Raw genomic sequence first — 20123 nt, 5'->3', positions numbered from 1 at the left:
GCTACGTGACTCCTCATTCACTCTCTGCCTGACCCAGGAGTTTTCCTGGTCCTTGTGCAGCTAGGATCCTAGCTGCTGAGATGCAGGAAGTAGATTCTCCTTTCCTTTATGCAATATCACCCTAACAGAAAAGGGAATGGACCCAAACGTGCTCAAATTTGGAAGCTACATAAATGTCTGTATCACTGTATTGTAATGTTGTAGATACAGGCCTAAGGTTCTGACTGGCCCACATGGCCACAGAAGGTGGATGGGGCCTTCTCTGGGAGAGTGGCAGGATAGAAAGAGTACAATACAGAAAAAATATTTGAAGAAATAATAGCTAAAAAGCTTGGTGAAAGACAAATCTACATATTTATGAAGCTGAGTAAACTCCAAATAGGAAAAACCCAAAGAAATCCATGCTGAGACAAATCATAATCAAAATGTTGAAAACAAAAGGCAAAGAAAAAAATCTTGAAAGCAGCCTGAGAAAAATGACACATTACTGACAGGAGACCAGTGAGTTGAATGACTACGTTTTTCTCATCAGACACCACAGAGGTCAGAAGGAAGTGGCACAACATTTTAAAAGTGCTGAGGGAAAAGAAATGTCAACCTAGGGATAAAGGTGAAATGAAGATATTCTCAGCTGAAAGCAAAGTAACAGAATTCATAGCCAGCAGATCTGCTCTAAAAGAATTGCTAAACCAGATTCATCAGAGAGAAGGAAAATTACATAAGAAGGAAACTTGGAACAACAAACTATTTTTCCCCTCCAGAATTCTTTAAAATATATCTAATGGTTGAAAGTAAAAAATACAACACTGTCTGATGGGATTTTCAATGTATATAGATGCTATATACTTACTATATATAGGGGTAAAAGTAAAGATCTATATGGTGGGAAGGTTTCTACATGGCAACTGAAGTGCTAAAAAACTGATTCTAGGTATTTATTTTGTAATCCCTAAGCAACCACTACAAAATTATACAAAAAGATAAAATCATAATATGATTTTATGAATGTTTAAATGACCCAAAAGAAGGTAAGAAAGGGAAACAAAGGAATAAAAAAGAGGGGGAAAAGCAGATGATAAAAAAGAGTTGACCTAGGTCCAAACATAGCAATAATTGCATTAAACATAAATAGTCTAAGCACATCAATTAAAAGATAGATTGGCAGGGTGGATTAACAAACATAACTATATGCTGTTTATAAAAACACTTTCAAATATAAATAGACATAATGTGTTTACAGATTAGATGACTCAACATAGTAAAGATGCCAATTTCCCCCTAACTGATTTACATATTTAATGCAAATAATAATAAAAAAGCAAGATGTTTGTGTCTGTGTGTGTGTAGTTATAGACAAGTTGCTACTACAATTTACATGAAAGAGCAAAGGAACTAGACCAGCTAAAACAGTTTTGGGAAAAAAAAATAAAGTTGGCAGAATCATATACCTGATTTTAAGACTTGCTATAAAGGTACAATAATTAAAACTGTGGTACTGGTGAAGGGAAATAGGCACAAAAATCAATAGAACAGAATACAGAATATAGAAATAGACTCATAAAAATATGGCCCTTTGATTTTTGATAAAGGTGAAAAAAGATTTAATAGAGAAAGCAACCACTCACCATAACCAGATCTGGGGATACTGTGGTGAACAAATCAAAGACTAAATGCAAATGACAAGGCTCTTGGGCTTTTCTTAAAACTCAGATCTGGCGAAAGCTGGCCTATATTTCCCTGGAGCTGAGTGCTGACAATTTCTTTAACACAAGACCTTGCATTCCCCAGTGTGTCACAGCTTCCAGGGCACCTTTCTGTTTCTCTTGATACCAAGATTCCATTAGATGTAATTTATTATCCCACTTACATGACTGTCCTATTATTTTCTCTCAGAAATCTGTTTCTCTGGATCTATGTCTCTATTAAAAGATGGAGGAAGAAAAGATAAACAAGGAAGGCTATGGGTTTTAAAAGAAGGTATTTTTTCTTTACAGAAGGGCAATATATTCTCATAATTTTAATATGTACACATCATCTCCTTAGTTTCACATGTTGAGTGTTGCTTGACTCCTAGACTGGTAGAACAATGTAAACAAAAAGTGATATAAATAATTGTAGCTGTAGCGTGGTCTAAGAAGTTGGAGGAGTGGGTGGTGTTTGGGCAGCTGAGTCTGCAGGTCCCAGGAAGGTTCCATTAGGGGAGCAAAAGCCAAGAAGAAGCAATTGTGCAATAGTAGACCCCTCAAGAGCTTCTCACTGTTACTTCAGATAACACAAGGCACCCTTCTGTACACTCTTGTGTGACTCTCATTTATAGTCTTCTGTAACAGATGGGTAATGTCTTAAAAGCAGAGATTAGTTATATTTCTTTGTGTCTCCATGGTTTATTACAATGTCTGATATGTTTTATGTAGTCAGTAACTTTTAAAATTACAGTTGACCTTGGAACATAACGCAGGGGGCTATGGGTGCTGACCCTCCATGCAGTTGAAAAATCCATGTATGATTTCTAGTTAGCCCTCTGTATCCATGGTTCCTTTGTATCTTTAGTTCATCTGTATCCACAGATTCAAACAACACAAGTTTGATAAAAAATAGTTTCAACACAAAGAAATGCATCCAAAAAGAACCAAATGAATTGTGAAAAATATATAATCGGCCTCTGAAAACAGCTGTACAGCCAGGTTGGGTTTTCTTAGTTACAGTGAAACTGGAATTGATAGGTGCAGCTGGGATAACAATTCTGATACAAAATGATACACCACAATGTACTTATTCAGGATAAAGATTCTAAACTAATGGGTCAAACCAATAAGGAAGACTTCTATTCCTGACAAACATGGTTATTCAATATTGTTAATGTGTGTTAGAATTTGATCTTTTCAATTATGGTCATCAAAATGACCCCAAACAGAAGAGGATCACTTTCTATTACTGTTTTGGGAAAATTTTTAAAGTCAAATACTAACTGATGCTTGAGTTTAATCCATGATTAGGTCTGAAATGCTGTACAGATTCTGTACCAGCTGAGCTACCAGGGAAGCCCAAAGGGCGTGTTGCCTCCCGGATGGGGAACCCTGGTCTCCCACATCACAGGCGGGGATACTCACCACTATGCAATGAGGATAGTGTACCATATCAACTCTTTGATAAAATATATGCAGAAAGAGCAAAGAAGCAGTGTGTGTGTGAGTTGCTCAGTTGTGTCCAACTCTGCGACTCCATGGACTGTAGCCTGCCAGGCTCCTCTGTCCATGGAATTCTCCAGGCAAGAACACTGGAATGGGTTGCCATTCCCTTCTCCAGGGGATATGCCTGATCCAGGAAATGAACCCAGGTCTCTTGCATTGCAGGCAGATTCCTTTTTACCGTCTGAGCCACAAGGGAAGCCCAAAAAAGCAGCAGATGACTTCAAAGTGTTCAACAATAATATAAATCATTATTTTTATTATTATTCAAATACTTTTACAAATTAACTCTCTTTGAAGAGATTGGCAATGTAGCTTCACCACAGTTAGGTTATATAAAACATAAGTATTATAATGTGAAGCTTTTCAAGTCCTTACTTTAAACACCAATTAAAAAACTCAGTAAGGGTGGAAGAGATAGGGCTCTAAAAATAAAAATTCTGAACATTTATAATCAGAGGCAACACAGGAATAAAATAAACAAGAATTATTATAGATTATTTGTCTTAAGGTGTACAGCAGGACACACACACACTTTTGCATTTAATTTAGAAAGCATAACAACATAGTGAATATCCCAACCCCACAACCTCATCACTAGGTAACTGCAAGAGTTCTTATCTCTCCTTGTATGTTCTTCCCCATTCTATCTTTCCATCTCACCTCACCAAATCCCCACTGTCATGAAGCAATCACTGCCTTTTTTGTGGCATTGGTAAGAAAAAACTGGGAACCTTTTTAAGAGTGAAATTAATGCAAGTCACCTTGAGTAGAAAAACTTGTTTAGATCTGTCTCCTACTCACATAGTATGGACAGAAAACAGCATCCCTGCTGCTATGAAATCTTATGTTGGCAACAACCCCATGAAAAATGAGTTGTTTTACTCTCTTGTAAGTCTTTACAAAATGGATTTTTATGTGACCTCACCCTGAAATATTATATTAAGCTGATCAAAATAAGCCTATTTTTTTTCCCCAGCTTCTGAAAATAAAGATGTTTCAGCATACCACAGCATACCATTTCTATTAGAATATACTCAGTGGTGGTGTGTGTGCTCAGTTGTGTCTGACTCTTTGCAACCCCATGGACTGTAGCCCACCAGGCTCCTCAGTCCATGGAATTTTCCAGGTAAGAATACTGGAGTGGGTTGCTATTTCCTACTCCAGGTGCTCTTCTGACCTAGGGATCAAACATGAGTCTTCCATGTCTACTGTATTAGCAGGCGGATTCTTTACCACTGAGCCACCTGGGAAGCCCCCAAATATACTCAAGAACAGATTAAAACACTTATAGGCAACTTACCTCATGCAAATTCAGTTCTTTTACTTTTTCTTTTAATATAACCTGTAAGACAAAAATGTATGCTTTTATGCCTATTTATATCTGTAATTTAAAATATGTCTCATTTTACTCACAAATATTTTTCTTTTATATTCTTGTGTATATAGCTCATATCACCTCATTTTCAGTAATGGGAAGAATCTCTTTTACAGTTTGAGACAGAACATTTCAGCAATATTCTTTTAACTTGAGCAATGGTGAAATATTCTTACAGGCAATTTTAAAATCTCTTTGAGAACAGATTAAATTCTGGGAGACAACATTAATACACACCAATCTGGAGTAATTGCTAATATGGGGGGAAAGTAAATGAGATTGCTTGCCTCATGATTTGGTAAAACACAGTTTTGACTCATGGGACTGACTGGTAATTTGTAAAAGAATGAAAGGTAAGGTCAACCTTAATTTTTGAAGCTTTGCTTATTATTACACATCACTATCCTCAGAAAACTTTAGCTCGATCTAGAGTTATATAAATGGGCTTGAAATTCATCCAGGTGTTGTCCCTAACCTAACTTTATGGAGACTGCATGCATGTATGCGTGCTCAATTGTGTCCAACTCTTTGCCACCCCATGGACAGCAGCCCAACAGGTTCCTTGGTCCATGGGATTCTACCCTAAGAATATTGGAGTGAGTTGCCATTTCCTCCTCCAGGGCATCTTCCCAACCCAGGGATCAAATCCTTGTCTCCTGCATTGGTCGGTAGATTCTTTACCACTGAGTCACCTGAGAAGCCCAAAGGAAACCATAAACAAAATGAAAAGATAACCTACAGACTGGGAGAAAATGTGTGTCACAACTGACATTTCAGTCACAAATGATGTGACTGAAAAGGGCTTAATTTCCAAAATATATAAACAACTCATACAACTCAATAATAAAAAACAATCCAATTGAAAAATGGACAGAAGACCTAAATAGACATTTCTCCAAAGAAGACATACAGATGGCCAACAGTCACGTGAAAAGATGCTCAACATTACTAATTATCAGAGAAATGCAAATCAAAACTACAGTGAGTGCCACCTCACACCAGTCAGAAAGGCCAGCATTAAGAAATCTACAAATAACAAATGCTGGAGAGGGTGTGGAAAAAAAGGGAATTCTTCTATGCTGTTGGTGGGAACGTAAGTTGGTGCAGTCACTAACTGTGGAAAACCGTATAAAGGTTTCTCAAAAAACAATTTGAGACAAAATTGAGACAAACATTCATTCCATTAGAAAACTAAGACATTTATCTCTGTAAATGAATCCTATGGGACCCATGGAGAAGAGTGGGGTTACCTATGAATATCAGCGTGGACATCTAAGGAACTCACCAATGAGCTGAGATTTCAAAGCAACACAGACAAAAGATGGACAAAAAGATATGTAATTCTAAAATGATGACATGGTTCTGTAACATCAGTATCAGCAAGAGTAAAGACCCAAATAAACTGAAGTTTGTGCCCTCCCTTCTTCCCCCCTCCCAAACTACTAAGAATGACAAAAATAATTTCAAAGGAAAATTAAGGAACACCTAGGCCCACTGTTTGGTGTCAGTGGTAAAATATAAATGGAAGACACATGGAAGAAAAAAAAAATTTTATGGGCCTTCAAGAAAAGCTAGATTTATTACCTTAAAGAACAAATAGGCAAAGGGACAGGACTAAGGGCAAGGAATTAACAACAATGACAGAAGTATCTGGACTTCTCAGTGGTATGATGTGAATTAATATTTAAAGTAAAAGGGGAGGAGATGAGATCAGTATAATACAACTGGTTACCTCTAAGGAACTAGTATTTCTTTTAACAAGGAGGAAGGTAAAAAATTCATTTACTGGATCTCTGAACTCCATTAGAATAATAGTAACTTTAGGATTTTAAGCTACAACATTTCCCTTTAGCAAAATGTTTGCCAGAGTTCCCTGTTAAATTGTATTATTTTATCATTTGAACTCTCAATAACTTGAAGTAATACTTAAGAATACTTAAAGTGAAGTGTATTGTACTGCAAACTGACAAGCAAAATGCTAAAATGAACACAAGCAAATCCAGTTTCAGTTCAAAATATGCGTGGAAATCTGAGCCCTCATTATTTGGTGAAAAACAAGATCAAAGCTAGTCTTAAGTAAATCTCTCTCACCTGTTTGTAGGCATAAAATTCTTTGTGTGCTTGATGTCTTAGCCTAAAAGACAGAAATGAGCAATACAATATTGAGATTTCCATATGACTTTGAAAAAAATTTTAAACTTCCTATTTTTGGTACTAATTTGTATCATTTATGGTTTAAAATCTAGAATCTTTATTCTAGAATACACTCAAATGACATACCCACTACTATGTTATGAGAAAGAGACCAGTGAACCATAAAACATTATCCAAACATATAAGATCAAGTACAATCTCATTAAAACAAAATCTAAAATATTTTAATGAAGCCTCAATTCTTTTCCTATTTATAATATTTAATATATCACATTTTTCTTAATTAAAAATTGAAGTATAATATACGTCTAATAATGAACAAAAGACTCAAGAATACATATATTAAAAAAATAATTATACACACTAGTTTATCACCCAGATCAGTACATAGAACATTTCCAGCATCCCTGAAATGACTCTTCCCAATCAACATTCACCCCTAAAACTCCTAATTTTTATCACTGTAGATTAACTATGATTGTTTTTGACCTTCACATAAATGGATCATTTGGTGTATACTTTTCTGTGTTGACTTCTGTCAGTCAACAATTACTTGAGAAATGCATCCATGTTGTTGCAGTAATTGTTATTTTTGACTGACATAGTGTTCCATTTTATGAATAAATATGAAACTATCCATTTCACTGTTGACAAATATTTAGGTTACTTTCAGTTTGGGGCTATTACAAATAAAGCTGCTATACAAATTCTTCTGCATGTCTTTTAGTGGACACATAGACTCATATCTGTTGAGTGTATACCTAGGAGTAGAACTGCTGCTCCAAAGTGCTTGTACAAATTTTACTCCTATGGGTAGGTAGTATACATGAAAGTTCTAGTTGTTCCACATGTTTGCCACACCTTGGTAAGGTCAGTTTAAAACTTTTTGGCCAATCTTTCAGGAGGGAATGGCAAGACATACTTAAAGTGATGAAAGAAAATAACCTACAGCCCAGATTACTGTACCCAGCAAGGATCTCATTCAAATACGAAGGAGAAATCAAAAGCTTTACAGACAAGCAAAAGCTGAGAGAATTCAGCACCACCAAACCAGCTCTCCAACAAATTCTAAAGGATATTCTCTAGACAGGAAACACAAAAAGGGTGTATAAACCCGAACCCAAAACAATAAAGTAAATGGTAACAGGATCATACTTATCAATAATTACCTTAAACGTAAAGGAGTTGAATGCCCCAACCAAAAGGCAAAGACTGGCCGAATGGATACAAAAACAAGACCCCTCTATATGCTGCTTACAAGAGACCCATCTCAAAACAAGGGACACATACAGACTGAAAGTGAAGGGCTGGAAAAAGATATTCCACGCAAATAGAGACCAAAAGAAAGCAGGAGTGGCAATACTCATATCCGATAAAATAGACTTTAAAACAAATGCTGTGAAAAGAGACAAGGCCACTCCATAATGATCAAAGGATCAATCCAAGAAGAAGATATAACAATTATAAATATATATGCACCCAACATAGGAGCACCGCAATATGTAAGACAAATGCTAACAAGTATGAAAGGGGAAATTAACAATAAGACAATAATAGCGGGAGACTTTAATACCCCACTCACACCTATGGACAGATCAACTAAACAGAAAATTAACAAAGAAACACAAACTTTAAATGATACATTAGACCAGTTAGACCTAATTGATATCTATAGGACATTTCACCCCAAAACAATGAATTTCACCTTTTTCTCAAGTGCTCATGAAAACTTCTCCAGGATAGATCACATCCTGGGCCATAAATCTAACCTTGATAAATTAAAAAAAATCGAAATCATTCCAAGCATCTTTTCTGACCACAGTGCATTAAGATTAGATCTCAATTACAGGAGAAAAACTATTAAAAATTCCAACATATGGAGGTTGAACAACACACTTCTGAATAACCAACAAATCACAGAAGAAATCAAAAAAGAAATCAAAATATGCATAGAAACTAAGGAAAATGAAAACAACCCAAAACCTGTGGGACACTATAAAAGCAGTGCTAAGAGGAAAGTTCATAGCAACATAGGCATACCTCAAAAAACAAGAAAAAAGTCAAATAAATAACCTAACTCTACACCTAAAGCAACTAGAAAAGGAAGAATTAGAGAACCCCAGAGTTAGTAGAAGGAAAGAAATCTTAAAAATTAGGGCAGAAATAAATGCAAAAGAAACAAAAGAGACCATAGCAAAAATCAACAAAGCCAAAAGCTGGTTCTTTGAAAGAATAAATAAAATTGACAAACCATTTGCCAGACTCATCAAGAAGCAAAGAGAGAAAAACCCAATCAATAAAATTAGAAATGAAAATGGAGAGATCACAACAGACAACACAGAAATACAAAGGATCATAAGAGACTACTATCAGCAATTATATGCCAATAAAATGGACAACGTGGAAGAAATGGACAAATTCTTAGAAAAGTACAATTTTCCAAAACTGAACCAGGAAGAAATAGAAAATCTTAACAGACCCATCACAAGCACGGAAACTGAAACTGTAATCAGAAGTCTTCCAGCAAACAAAAGCCCAGGTCCAGACGGCTTCACAGCTGAATTCTACCAAAAATTTCGAGAAGAGCTAACACCTATCCTACTCAAACTCTTCCAGAAAATTGCAGAGGAAGGTAATCTTCCAAACTCATTCTATGAGGCCACCATCACCCTAATACCAAAACTGACAAAGATACTACAAAAAAAGAAAACTACAGGCCAATATCACTGATGAACATAGATGCAAAAATCCTCAACAAAATTCTAGCAATCAGAATCCAACAACACATTAAAAAGATCATACACCATGACCAAGTGGGCTTTATCCCAGGGATGCAAGGATTCTTCAATATCCGCAAATCAATCACGTAATTCACCACATTAACAAATTAAAAAATAAAAGCCATATGATTATCTCAATAGATGCAGAGAAGGCCTCTGACAAAATTCAACATCCATTTATGATAAAAACTCTTCAGAAAGCAGGAATAGAAGGAACATACCTCAACATAATAAAAGCTATATATGACAAACCCACAGCAAACATTATCCTCAATGGTGAAAAATTGAAAGCATTTCCCCTAAAGTCAGGAACAAGACAAGGGTGCCCACTTTCACCGCTACTATTCAACATAGTTCTGGAAGTTTTGGCCACAGCAATCAGAGCAGAAAAAGAAATAAAGGGAATCCAAATTGGAAAAGAAGAAGTAAAACTCTCACTGTTTGCAGATGACATGATCCTCTACATAGAAAACCCTAAAGACTCCACCAGAAAATTACTAGAGCTAATCAATGAATATAGTAAAGCTGCAGGATATAAAATCAACACACAGAAATCCCTTGCATTCCTATATGCTGATAATGAGAAAGTAGAAAAAGAAATTAAGGAAACAATTTCATTCACCATTGCAACGAAAAGAATAAGATACTTAGGAATATATCTACCTAAAGAAACTAAAGACCTATATATACAAAACTATAAAACACTGATGAAAGAAATCAAAGAGGACACTAATAGATGGAGAAATATACCATGTTCATGGATCAGAAGAATCAATATAGTGAAAATGAGTATACTACCCAAAGCAATTTACAAATTCAATGCAATCCCTATCAAGCTACCAGAGATATTTTTCACAGAACTAGAACAAATAATTTCAAGATTTGTATGGAAATACAAAACACCTCGAATAGCCAAAGCAATCTTGAGAAAGAAGAATGGAACTGGAGGAATCAACTTGCCTGACTTCAGGCTCTACTACAAAGCCACAGTCATCAAGACAGTATGGTACTGGCACAAAGACAGACATATAGATCAATGGAACAAAATAGAAAGCCCAGAGATAAATCCACACACATATGGACACCTTATCTTTGACAAAGGAGGCAAGAATATACAATGGAGTAAAGACAATCTCTTTAACAAGTGGTGCTGGGAAAACTGGTCAACCACTTGTAAAAGAATGAAACTAGATCACTTTCTAATACCGCACACAAAAATAAACTCAAAATGGATTAAAGATCTAAATGTAAGACCAGAAACTATAAAACTCCTAGAGGAGAACATAGGCAAAACACTCTCCAACATACATCACAACAGGATCCTCTATGATCCATCTCCCAGAATACTGGAAATAAAAGCAAAAATAAACAAATGGGATCTAATTAAAATTAAAAGCTTCTGTACAACAAAGGAAAATATAAGCAAGGTGAAAAGACAGCCTTCTGAATGGGAGAAAATAATAGCGAATGAAGCAACTGACAAACAACTCATCTCAAAAATATACAAGCAACTTATGCATCTCAATTCCAGAAAAATAAATGACCCAATCAAAAAATGGGCCAAAGAACTAAATAGACATTTCTCCAAAGAAGACATATGGATGGCTAACAAACACATGAAAAGATGCTCAACATCACTCATTATCAGAGAAATGCAAACCAAGACCCACAATGAGGTGCCGTTTCACACCAGTCAGAATGGCTGCGATCCAAAAGTCTACAAGCAATAAATGCTGGAGAGGGTGTGGAGAAAAGGGAACCCTCTTACACTGTTGGTGGGAATGCAAACTAGTACAGCCACTATGGAGAACAGTGTGGAGATTCCTTAAAAAACTACAAATAGAACTGCCTTATGACCCAGCAATCCCACTGCTGGGCATACACACTGAGGAAACCAGAACTGAAAGAGACACGTGTACCCCAATGTTCATCGCAGCACTGTTTATAATAGCCAGGACATGGAAGCAACCTAGATGTCCATCAGCAGATGAGTGGATAAGAAAGCTGTGGTACATATACACAATGGAGTATTACTCAGCCGTTAAAAAGAATACATTTGAATCAGTTCTAATGAGATGGATGAAACTGGAGCCGATTATACAGAGTGAAGTAAGCCAGAAAGAAAAACACCAATACAGTATACTAACACATATATATGGAATTTAGAAAGATGGCAATGATGACCCTGTATGCAAGACAGCAAAAAAGACACAGATGTGTATAACGGACTTTTGGACTCAGAGGGAGAGGGAGAGGGTGGGATGATTTGGGAGAATGGCATTGAAACATGTATACTATCATGTAAAAATCGAATCGCCAGTCTATGTCCGATGCAGGATACAGCATGCTTGGGGCTGGTGCACGGGGATGACCCAGAGAGATGTTATGGGGAGGAAGGTGGGAGGGGGGTTCATGTTTGGGAACGCATGTACACCTGTGGTGCATTCATGTCAATGTATGGCAAAACAAATTCAGTATTGTAAAGTAAAATAAAGTAAAAATTAAAAAAAAAAAAAGAGTCTAGAGACAAAGGTACTTGTGAAACCACTTAAGGGAATAAACAGTTTTAAACATTTTCAGAGCTCACACTGATGTATCAACAATAAAAGTTAATTACCTATCATTCTGATACATTCACACAGAGATCTATATTTGGCAAAACACCCTGGCAACATTTTGTTAGCCTAGCATATTTACTGTGCCCATCTGCAAGTAATAAAAATGGCATTTCTGAAAAACTATCCCATAATTCAAACTATTCACTGCCCCCACCCCCCGAGCACAGGAGATTTCCCTGTAAATCTTGAGGAAAATTTCTCCCTTGTAAAAAAAAAAATAAAAAAAAATAAAACTTTTTGGCCAATCTGGTGAGTGTTCAGGGGTATCTCATTTTGGTTTTCTTTTTCTTTTTTTTGATGTGGACTTTTTAATATATATATATAAATTATTATTATCATTATTATTTTGGCCATGCGGCATGTGAGATCTTAGTTCCCTGACCAGGGATTGAACCAGCATTCCCCTGCAGTGGAAGCGGGGAGTCTTAACCACTAGACTGCCAGGAAAGTCCCTGATGTGGACTTTTTGAAAAAAATCTTAATTGAATTTGTTAGAATACTGCTTCTGTTTTATGTTTTGGTTTTTTGGCTACAAGGCATGTGGGATCTTAGCTCCCTGACCAGGGACTGAACTCACATCCCCTGCATTAGAAGGTGAAGTCCTAACCACTGGCCTGCCAGAGAAGTACCCTCTCATTTTGGTTTTAATTTTGCATTTCCCAAATGACATTTAGGACCCTTTCATATGCCTGTTGCCTGATTGGATACTTCTTTTTGAGGCAGGGCAGTGAAGCAGAAAAGGATAGCTTTATTGTTTTGTCAGGCAAAGGGAGACAGGACAGGTTTCTGCCTTGAAAAACTATGTGTCTCAACCCCAGAGAACTTGATGAGGGTTTTTATAAGGGCTCAAAGGTGGTATCAAACAAGATTAGGGTGTGAGCAGTGCTTGCACTTCTGTAATCTCAATAATCCTGCAATGTAGGAGACCTGGGTTTGATTCCTGGGTCGGGAAGATCTGCTGGAGAAGGGATAGGCTACCCACTCTAGTATTCTTGGGCTTTCCTGGTGGCTCAGCTGGTAAAGAATCCACCTGCAATGGGGAGACCTGGGTTCTGTCCCTGGGTTGGGAAGATCCCCTGGAGAAGGGAACGGCTACCCACTCCAGTATTCTGGCCTGGAGAATTCCATGGACTGTATAGTCCACGGGGTCGCAGAGTCAGACATGAGAGACTTTCACTTAATCTCATCTCAGGTGATGGGTCTCCTAATCCTGATGGGCTTCTCTGGTCCCTTTAATCTTGCCTCACTGGTTTCTCGGCTGCTGCTCCTCCTTTGATTAGCATCTGTTTTAATCCACCCTTTGGAACTCAGGGAAGGTCATGGGAGACTGAAGTCTTGCCTACAAGAAACAGGAGACAGGGAGGGGACATATGTATACATATGGTTGATTCATGTTGATGTTTGACAGACAACAAAATTCTGTAAAGCAGTTATCCTTCAACCAAAAAATAAATAAATTAAAAAAAAAGAAATGGGAGACAGAAAGGCCTCCATCCTTGGGAGCCCCATAGGGCCCTGCCTGGTTTCAAGATCACACCTGGTCTCTGGATGTAATGAAGCTCTGCTTCATTACAATGAGACTTTAAAGTTTCATTGCAGAAAGACTTTAGTGAGAGAAAGTAATCGGTAAGAAGTGGGTTTATTTAGAGAGAAACACTCCTCAGAAGGTGAGAGCTGCCTGGATATATTCTTTTATGAAATGCCTATTCAAGTATTTTGTCCATTTAAGAAAATGAGTTGACTGTCTTTTCCTTATTGATTTGTAGAAGTTCTTTAAATATTTTAGATGCAAGTCCTTTGTTGCGTACTGCAATTATTTTCTCCTACTCTATGGCTTTTTTCATTCTCTTAATGTTATCTTTTGATGAACAACAGCTTTTAACTTAATAAGCCCAGTTGGGTTTCCCAGGTGGCTCAGTGATAAAGAATTTGCCTGCTGATGGAGGAGACTCAGGTTCGATTCCTGAATCAGGAAGATCCCCTGGAGGAGGAAATAGCAACCCACACCAGTGTTCTTGCCTGGATAATGCCATGGACAGAGGAGCCTGGCAGGCTACAGTCCATGGGGTTGCAAAGAGTTGGACAATGACTGAGCACCCATGCACCAGTTCATCAACTCTTCCCTGTTTATAAACTCTTTGCAATGACATCAGTTCTTTTTGTGTGCAGTTAAGGAAATCTTCGTCAACCTCCAGATCATGAAGATAATCTCGTGTGTGTACTGTGAAAATAATTTATTTTACCTATCACATTTAGGTTTATGATCCATCTGAAATTTGTATGTATGACATGAGGTAGAGGTCAAGATTCTTTTTACCCAGATGCAGATTTTCATTTGACTCATTTATTGAAAAGATCCTTCGCCACTGTGTTGCCATGATGTATCTGCTGTTTAAGTCAGACTAGTATGTGGTTCTGTTTCTAGAGTTTCTGTTCTGTCCCATTGGTTTATTTGTCAATTCTTGTGTACTAGATTGAACAGAGACCTCTCAAAATTAATATAAAACTACTTCAGAATGTAACCTTAACTGGAAATATAATTTTTGCAGACTATATTAGTTAAAATGAGGTCATATTATGATGAAGGTGGACCATAAACCCAATATGACTGTTGTTCTTAGAGGAAGATGAGAGGACATACAGAGGCACAGGGAAGAAGGCCAGGTGAAGACAAAGGCAGAAACAGAAGTGATGCCCCTACCAGTCAAAAAACATCAAGGATTGCTGATAACCACTAGGAACTAGGAAGAGGCAAGGAAAGATCCTCCCCAGGTAGCCTTCAGAGGTAGCATGGCCCTGCCAACACCTTAATTTTGAACTCCTAGCCTTTAGAACTATAAGAGATTAATACATTTCTATTGTTTTAAGCCATCTAGCTTGTGGTTCTTTGTTACAGAAACCCTGGGAAACTAATGCACCTTGTGTCAATACCATGCCAGTTTAAAAAAAAAAATTTTTTTTTTTGGACTTACAGGAAAGCTGCAAAAAATGTCATAGTTCGCATATACTTCTCTCCCTAGTTTTCCAATATTCACATCTTACACAACCGTAGTACAATGATCAAAAGCAGGAAATTAACACTGATATTTTGATATTAATACTCATACAGTATTAACTAAGGAGAAGGCAATGGCACCCCACTCCAGTACTCTTGCCTGGAAAATCCCATAGGCAGAGGAGCCTGGTAGGCTGCGGTCCATGGGGTCACAAAGAGTTGGACACGACTGGGCGACTTCACTTTCACTTTTCACTTTCATGCATTGAAGAAGGAAATGGCAACCCACTCCAGTCTTGCCTGGAGAATCCCAGGGACGGGGGAGCCTGGTGGGCTGCCATCTATGGGATCGCACAGAGTTGGACATGACTGAAGTGACAGCAGTAGCAGTATTAACCAAACAGATTTTATTTGAATTTCACCAGTTTTTTCACTAATATTTTTTTCCTATCTTGTGATCCAATTCAGGATCCCAGCTTGCCTCTAGTTACATCTCTTTAGCTTTTACTAATCTGTGACAGTTCCTTAATTTTTCCTTGTTTTTCAGGATTCTGATGTATCAAACATGATCACTTGGTTATGGCAGTATCTACTGGGTCTCCCCATCGTAAAGTTACTATTTTCCCCTTCGCAACTGATCGATACCAGTTGCAAATATCAGTATCAGTTGGGGGAGAGATGTTGAAATTGTGAAAATTAATTTTTTCTCAAGCTTGTGCCCACTGATTTTAGCATCAAGACATCCTGCTTGCAACAATTCTGTATTGTTTGCCTAGTGGTGGTTTCATGGTTTCCTAATTCCTTGTCCATTAACTGGGATTATTCTGTAAGGAAAAGATGCCCTTTCTCCCTCATTTGTTTATATCAGCATGGACTCATGGATTTTATTTTGCTTTACAATACTGTATTGGTTTTGCCATACATTGACATGGATCCACCATGGGTATAGATGAGTTCCCAATCCTGAACCCCCCTCCCACCTCTCACCTCCCACCCCATATCATCTCTTTGGATCATCCCCATGCACCAGTCCCAAGCATCCTGTATCGAACACAGACTGGTGATTCATTTCTTACATGACAGTATACATGTTTCAATGCCATTCTCCCAAATCATCCCACCCTCTCCCTCTCCCACAGAGTCCAAAAATCCATTCTATACATCTGTGTCTCTTTTGCTGTCTCGCATACAGGGTTATCATTACCATCTTTCTAAATTCCATATATATGTGTTAGTATACTGTATTGGTGTTTTTCTTTCTGGCTTACTTCACTCTGTATAATCGGCTCCAGTTTCATCCATCTCATTAGAACTGATTCAAATGTATTCTTTTTAACGGCTGAGTAATACTCCATTGTGTATATGTACCACAGCTTTCTTATCCACTCATCTGCTGATGGACATCTAGGTTGCTTCCATGTCCTGGCTATTATAAACAGTGCTGCGATGAACATTGGGGTACACGTGTCTCTTTCAGTTCTGGTTTCCTCAGTGTGTATGCCCAGCAGTGGGATTGCTGGGTCATAAGGCAGTTCTATTTGCAATTTTTAAACACTGTTCTCCATAGTGGCTGTACTAGTTTGCATTCCCACCAACAGTGTAAGAGGGTTCCCTTTTCTCCACACCCTCTCCAGCATTTATTGCTTGTAGACTTTTGGATCGCAGCCATTCTGACTGGTGTGAAACGGCACCTCATTGTGGGTCTTGGTTTGCATTTCTCTGATAATGAGTGATGTTGAGCATCTTTTCATGTGTTTGTTAGCCATCCATATGTCTTCTTTGGAGAAATGTCTATTTAGTTCTTTGGCCCATTTTTTGATTGGGTCGTTTATTTTTCTGGAATTGAGCTGCATAAGTTGCTTGTATATTTTTGAGATGAGTTGTTTGTCAGTTGCTTCATTCGCTATTATTTTCTCCCATTCAGAAGGCTGTCTTTTCACCTTGCTTATATTTTCCTTCGTTGTACAGAAACTTTTAATTTTAATTAGATCCCATTTGTTTATTTTTGCTTTTATTTCCAGTATTCTGGGAGATGGATCATAGAGGATCCTGTTGTGATGTATGTTGGAGAGTGTTTTGCCTATGTTCTCCTCTAGGAGTTTTATAGTTTCTGGCCTTATGTTTAGATCTTTAATCTACTTTGAGTTTATTTTTGTGTATGGTGTTAGAAAGTGATCTAGTTTCATTCTTTTACAAGTGGTTGACCAGTTTTCCCAGCACCACTTGTTAAAGAGATTGTCTTTAATCAGTACTGGACCTTTGTAACAAATTTTGGAGTCTGGTAGTGTAAGTCCTCAACCTTTGTTCTTCTTAACTATTTTGGTTATTTTTGGGCCTTTGCATTTTCATATAAATTTCATGAGCTCATCAATTTCCACAAAAAGCTGTTGGGATTTTGACTGTGATTGTGTTTAATTTTTAGATTAACTGGGGAGAAGAACTGACATCTTTGTAAGATTGAATTTCCAACCTATGAATATAGCATACTCTATTTATTAAGTCTGCTTTCTCTGTATACATTTCTATGTATAACACTTACATATCCTTCACTAAATTTATTCCTAGGTATTTGATAATTTTTGATTTACTGTAAATGGTATTTAAAATTTTTTAAATTCTAATTCTTTGTTGCTACTACATAGAAAAAAATTCAATTTTTGTACATTGATCCTGTATCTAGTGACTTGCAAAGTTCACTTATTAATTCTTAACAGCTTATCTGCAGAAGTTTTTGGATTTTAAAATATACAATTATTTTGTCTGCAAGCAGTAACAGTTTAACCTTCACAGATTTTGTTCTTTATTCTTTATTTTACTTTTTTCCCTCTGCACTGGCTAGGACCTTGAGTACAATATTAAATAAAAGGGGTGACAGTGAATGTCCTTATCAATAGTTAACTATTAATACAATGTTTTCTCTAAATTTTTTGTAGATATCTTTATTCAAATAAACAAAGTTCCCTGTATCCTAGTTTTAGATTAAAAAAAAATCATGAATAGGTATTAATTTTTGTCAAGTGCTTTTTTTTCCCATCATACTTTTCCTTTTTACTATTAATGTGGTACACTGTATTGATTGATTTTCAGATGTTAAAACAACCTTCATTCCTGGAACAAAACTCCATTTGGTTGTGATGTACCACCAGTTTTCACACCCTTGAATCTGATTTACTAATATTTTGTTCATGAGAGAGATTAGTTTATAATTTTCATTCTTATAATGTCCCTGTCAGGCTTTGGAATCAAAATTAATGGCCTCATTATTTGAGTTAAGAAATATTTCTTCTACTTCTGTTCTCTGGAAAAGTCACAGAAGAGTAGTATTTTTTCCTTAAATGGAGAAATTCACTGGTGAAGCTACCTGGCTTGAAGTTTCTTTGTGGGAATGCTTTTCTTATTAGATATATAGTTATGAATACTTTCTATTTCTTCTTGACTCATTTAAAAATACTATCATTCTTTTACTTGTATTCATATAACACACAATTAACCATCCTAAAGTATATAATCCAGTAGCACTTAGTATAGTCACAACATTGTGAAACCACTCAGTTCAGTTCAGTTCAGTTCAGTCACTCAGTCATGTCCGACTCTTTGCGACCCCATGAATTGCAGCACGCCAGGCCTCTCTGTCCATCATCAACTCCCGGAGTTCACTCAAACTCTCGTCCATCGAGTCGGTGATGCCATCCAGCCATCTCATCCTCTGTCGTTCCCTTCTCCTCCTGCCCCCAATCCCTCCCAGCATCAGAGTCTTTTCCAATGAGTCAACTCTTTGCATGAGGTGGCCAAAGTACTGGAGTTTCAGCTTCAGCATCATTCCTTCCAAAGAACACCCAGGACTGATCTCCTTTAGGATGGACTGGTTGGATCTCCTTGCAGTCCAAGGGACTCTCAAGAATCTTCTCCAACACCACAGTTCAAAAGCATCAATTCTTCGGCGCTCAGCTTTCTTCACAGTCCAACTCTCACATCCATACACGACCACAGGAAAAACCATAGCCTTGACTAGACGGACCTTTGTTGGCAAAGTAATGTCTCTGCTTTTTAATATGCTATCTATGTTGGTCATAACTTTCCTTCCAAGGAGTAAGTGTCTTTTAACTAGTTCACTTTAATTTAAAAACTTTTTTGGGCTTCCCTGGTGGTCCAGTAGTTAAGAATATGCTTTGCAATGCAAGGGACACCAGTTCAATCCCTGGTTCAGGAAGAGTCAGGCTGTGGAGGAACTAAGCCAGAAAGCTGCAACTACTGAGCTCATACACTGCAACCACTGAAGCTTGTGTGTTTAGAGCCCATGCTCCACAAGAAAAGCCACTGTAATGAGAAGCACACTGCAATGAAGAGTAGCCCTGACTTGCCACAACTAGAGAAAGCCTGAGTGCAGCAACAAAGACCCATCACAGCCAAAAATTAAAATAAATAAATAAATCTTAAAAAAAAAACCACATTTATTCATCAAAAATATCTGGTACTCATTAAGTAGTTGGTCCCCATCCCACCTTCCCTGCTTTCTGTCTCTATGGATTTGTCTATTATAGATACATTACATAAAATAAATCATACAACATATGACCTTTCTGTATCTGGCTTTTCATTTACTATAATGTTTTCAAGCCTCTTTCTAGTTATAGCAAGTATCAGTACACCGCTACTTTCTTATGGCTGAATAATATTTCACTGTATGTATATGCCACAATTTGATTACGCATTTATCTGCTGATGAGCATTTGGGTTGTTTACACCTTTTGGCTCTCATGAATAATGCTTTAAACATAGTATACAAACTTCCTTGTGGACACACTTCTTCATTTGTCTTGGGTATATACCTAGGAGTGAAATTTCTGGGTCTTATGGTAATTCTATGTTTAACTTTCAAAGAGTCGATGAACTCTTTTTCACAGTGACCATACCATTTTACATTCCCACCAGCAATGTATGAGTGTTCCTATTTCTCCATATCTTTATCAACACTTACCATTTTCCATATTTTTGACTATAGCATCTACC

The 20123-nt window shown here is 37.2% G+C and overlaps 1 protein-coding gene across 1 annotated transcript in view; it reads right to left on the bottom strand.

Moving 5' to 3' along the window:
- Positions 1 to 20123, bottom strand: part of RNF24 (ring finger protein 24) — a 111046-nt gene that overhangs the window by 19542 nt on the left and 71381 nt on the right. Inside the window, exons 4-5 of the mRNA XM_052650384.1 lie at positions 6658 to 6700; positions 4492 to 4533 (exon numbers count right to left, since the gene is read on the bottom strand). Coding sequence (XP_052506344.1) covers positions 4492 to 4533; positions 6658 to 6700 — 85 coding nt within the window. The remainder of the gene's footprint in view (positions 1 to 4491; positions 4534 to 6657; positions 6701 to 20123) is intronic.

Source organism: Budorcas taxicolor, chromosome 13, assembly GCF_023091745.1.
Source record: "Budorcas taxicolor isolate Tak-1 chromosome 13, Takin1.1, whole genome shotgun sequence".
In the NCBI taxonomy this organism is placed as follows: domain Eukaryota; kingdom Metazoa; phylum Chordata; class Mammalia; order Artiodactyla; family Bovidae; genus Budorcas; species Budorcas taxicolor.
The sequence above is the reverse complement of the archived record's forward strand: the minus strand, read 5'-3'. Positions and strand labels throughout refer to the sequence as shown.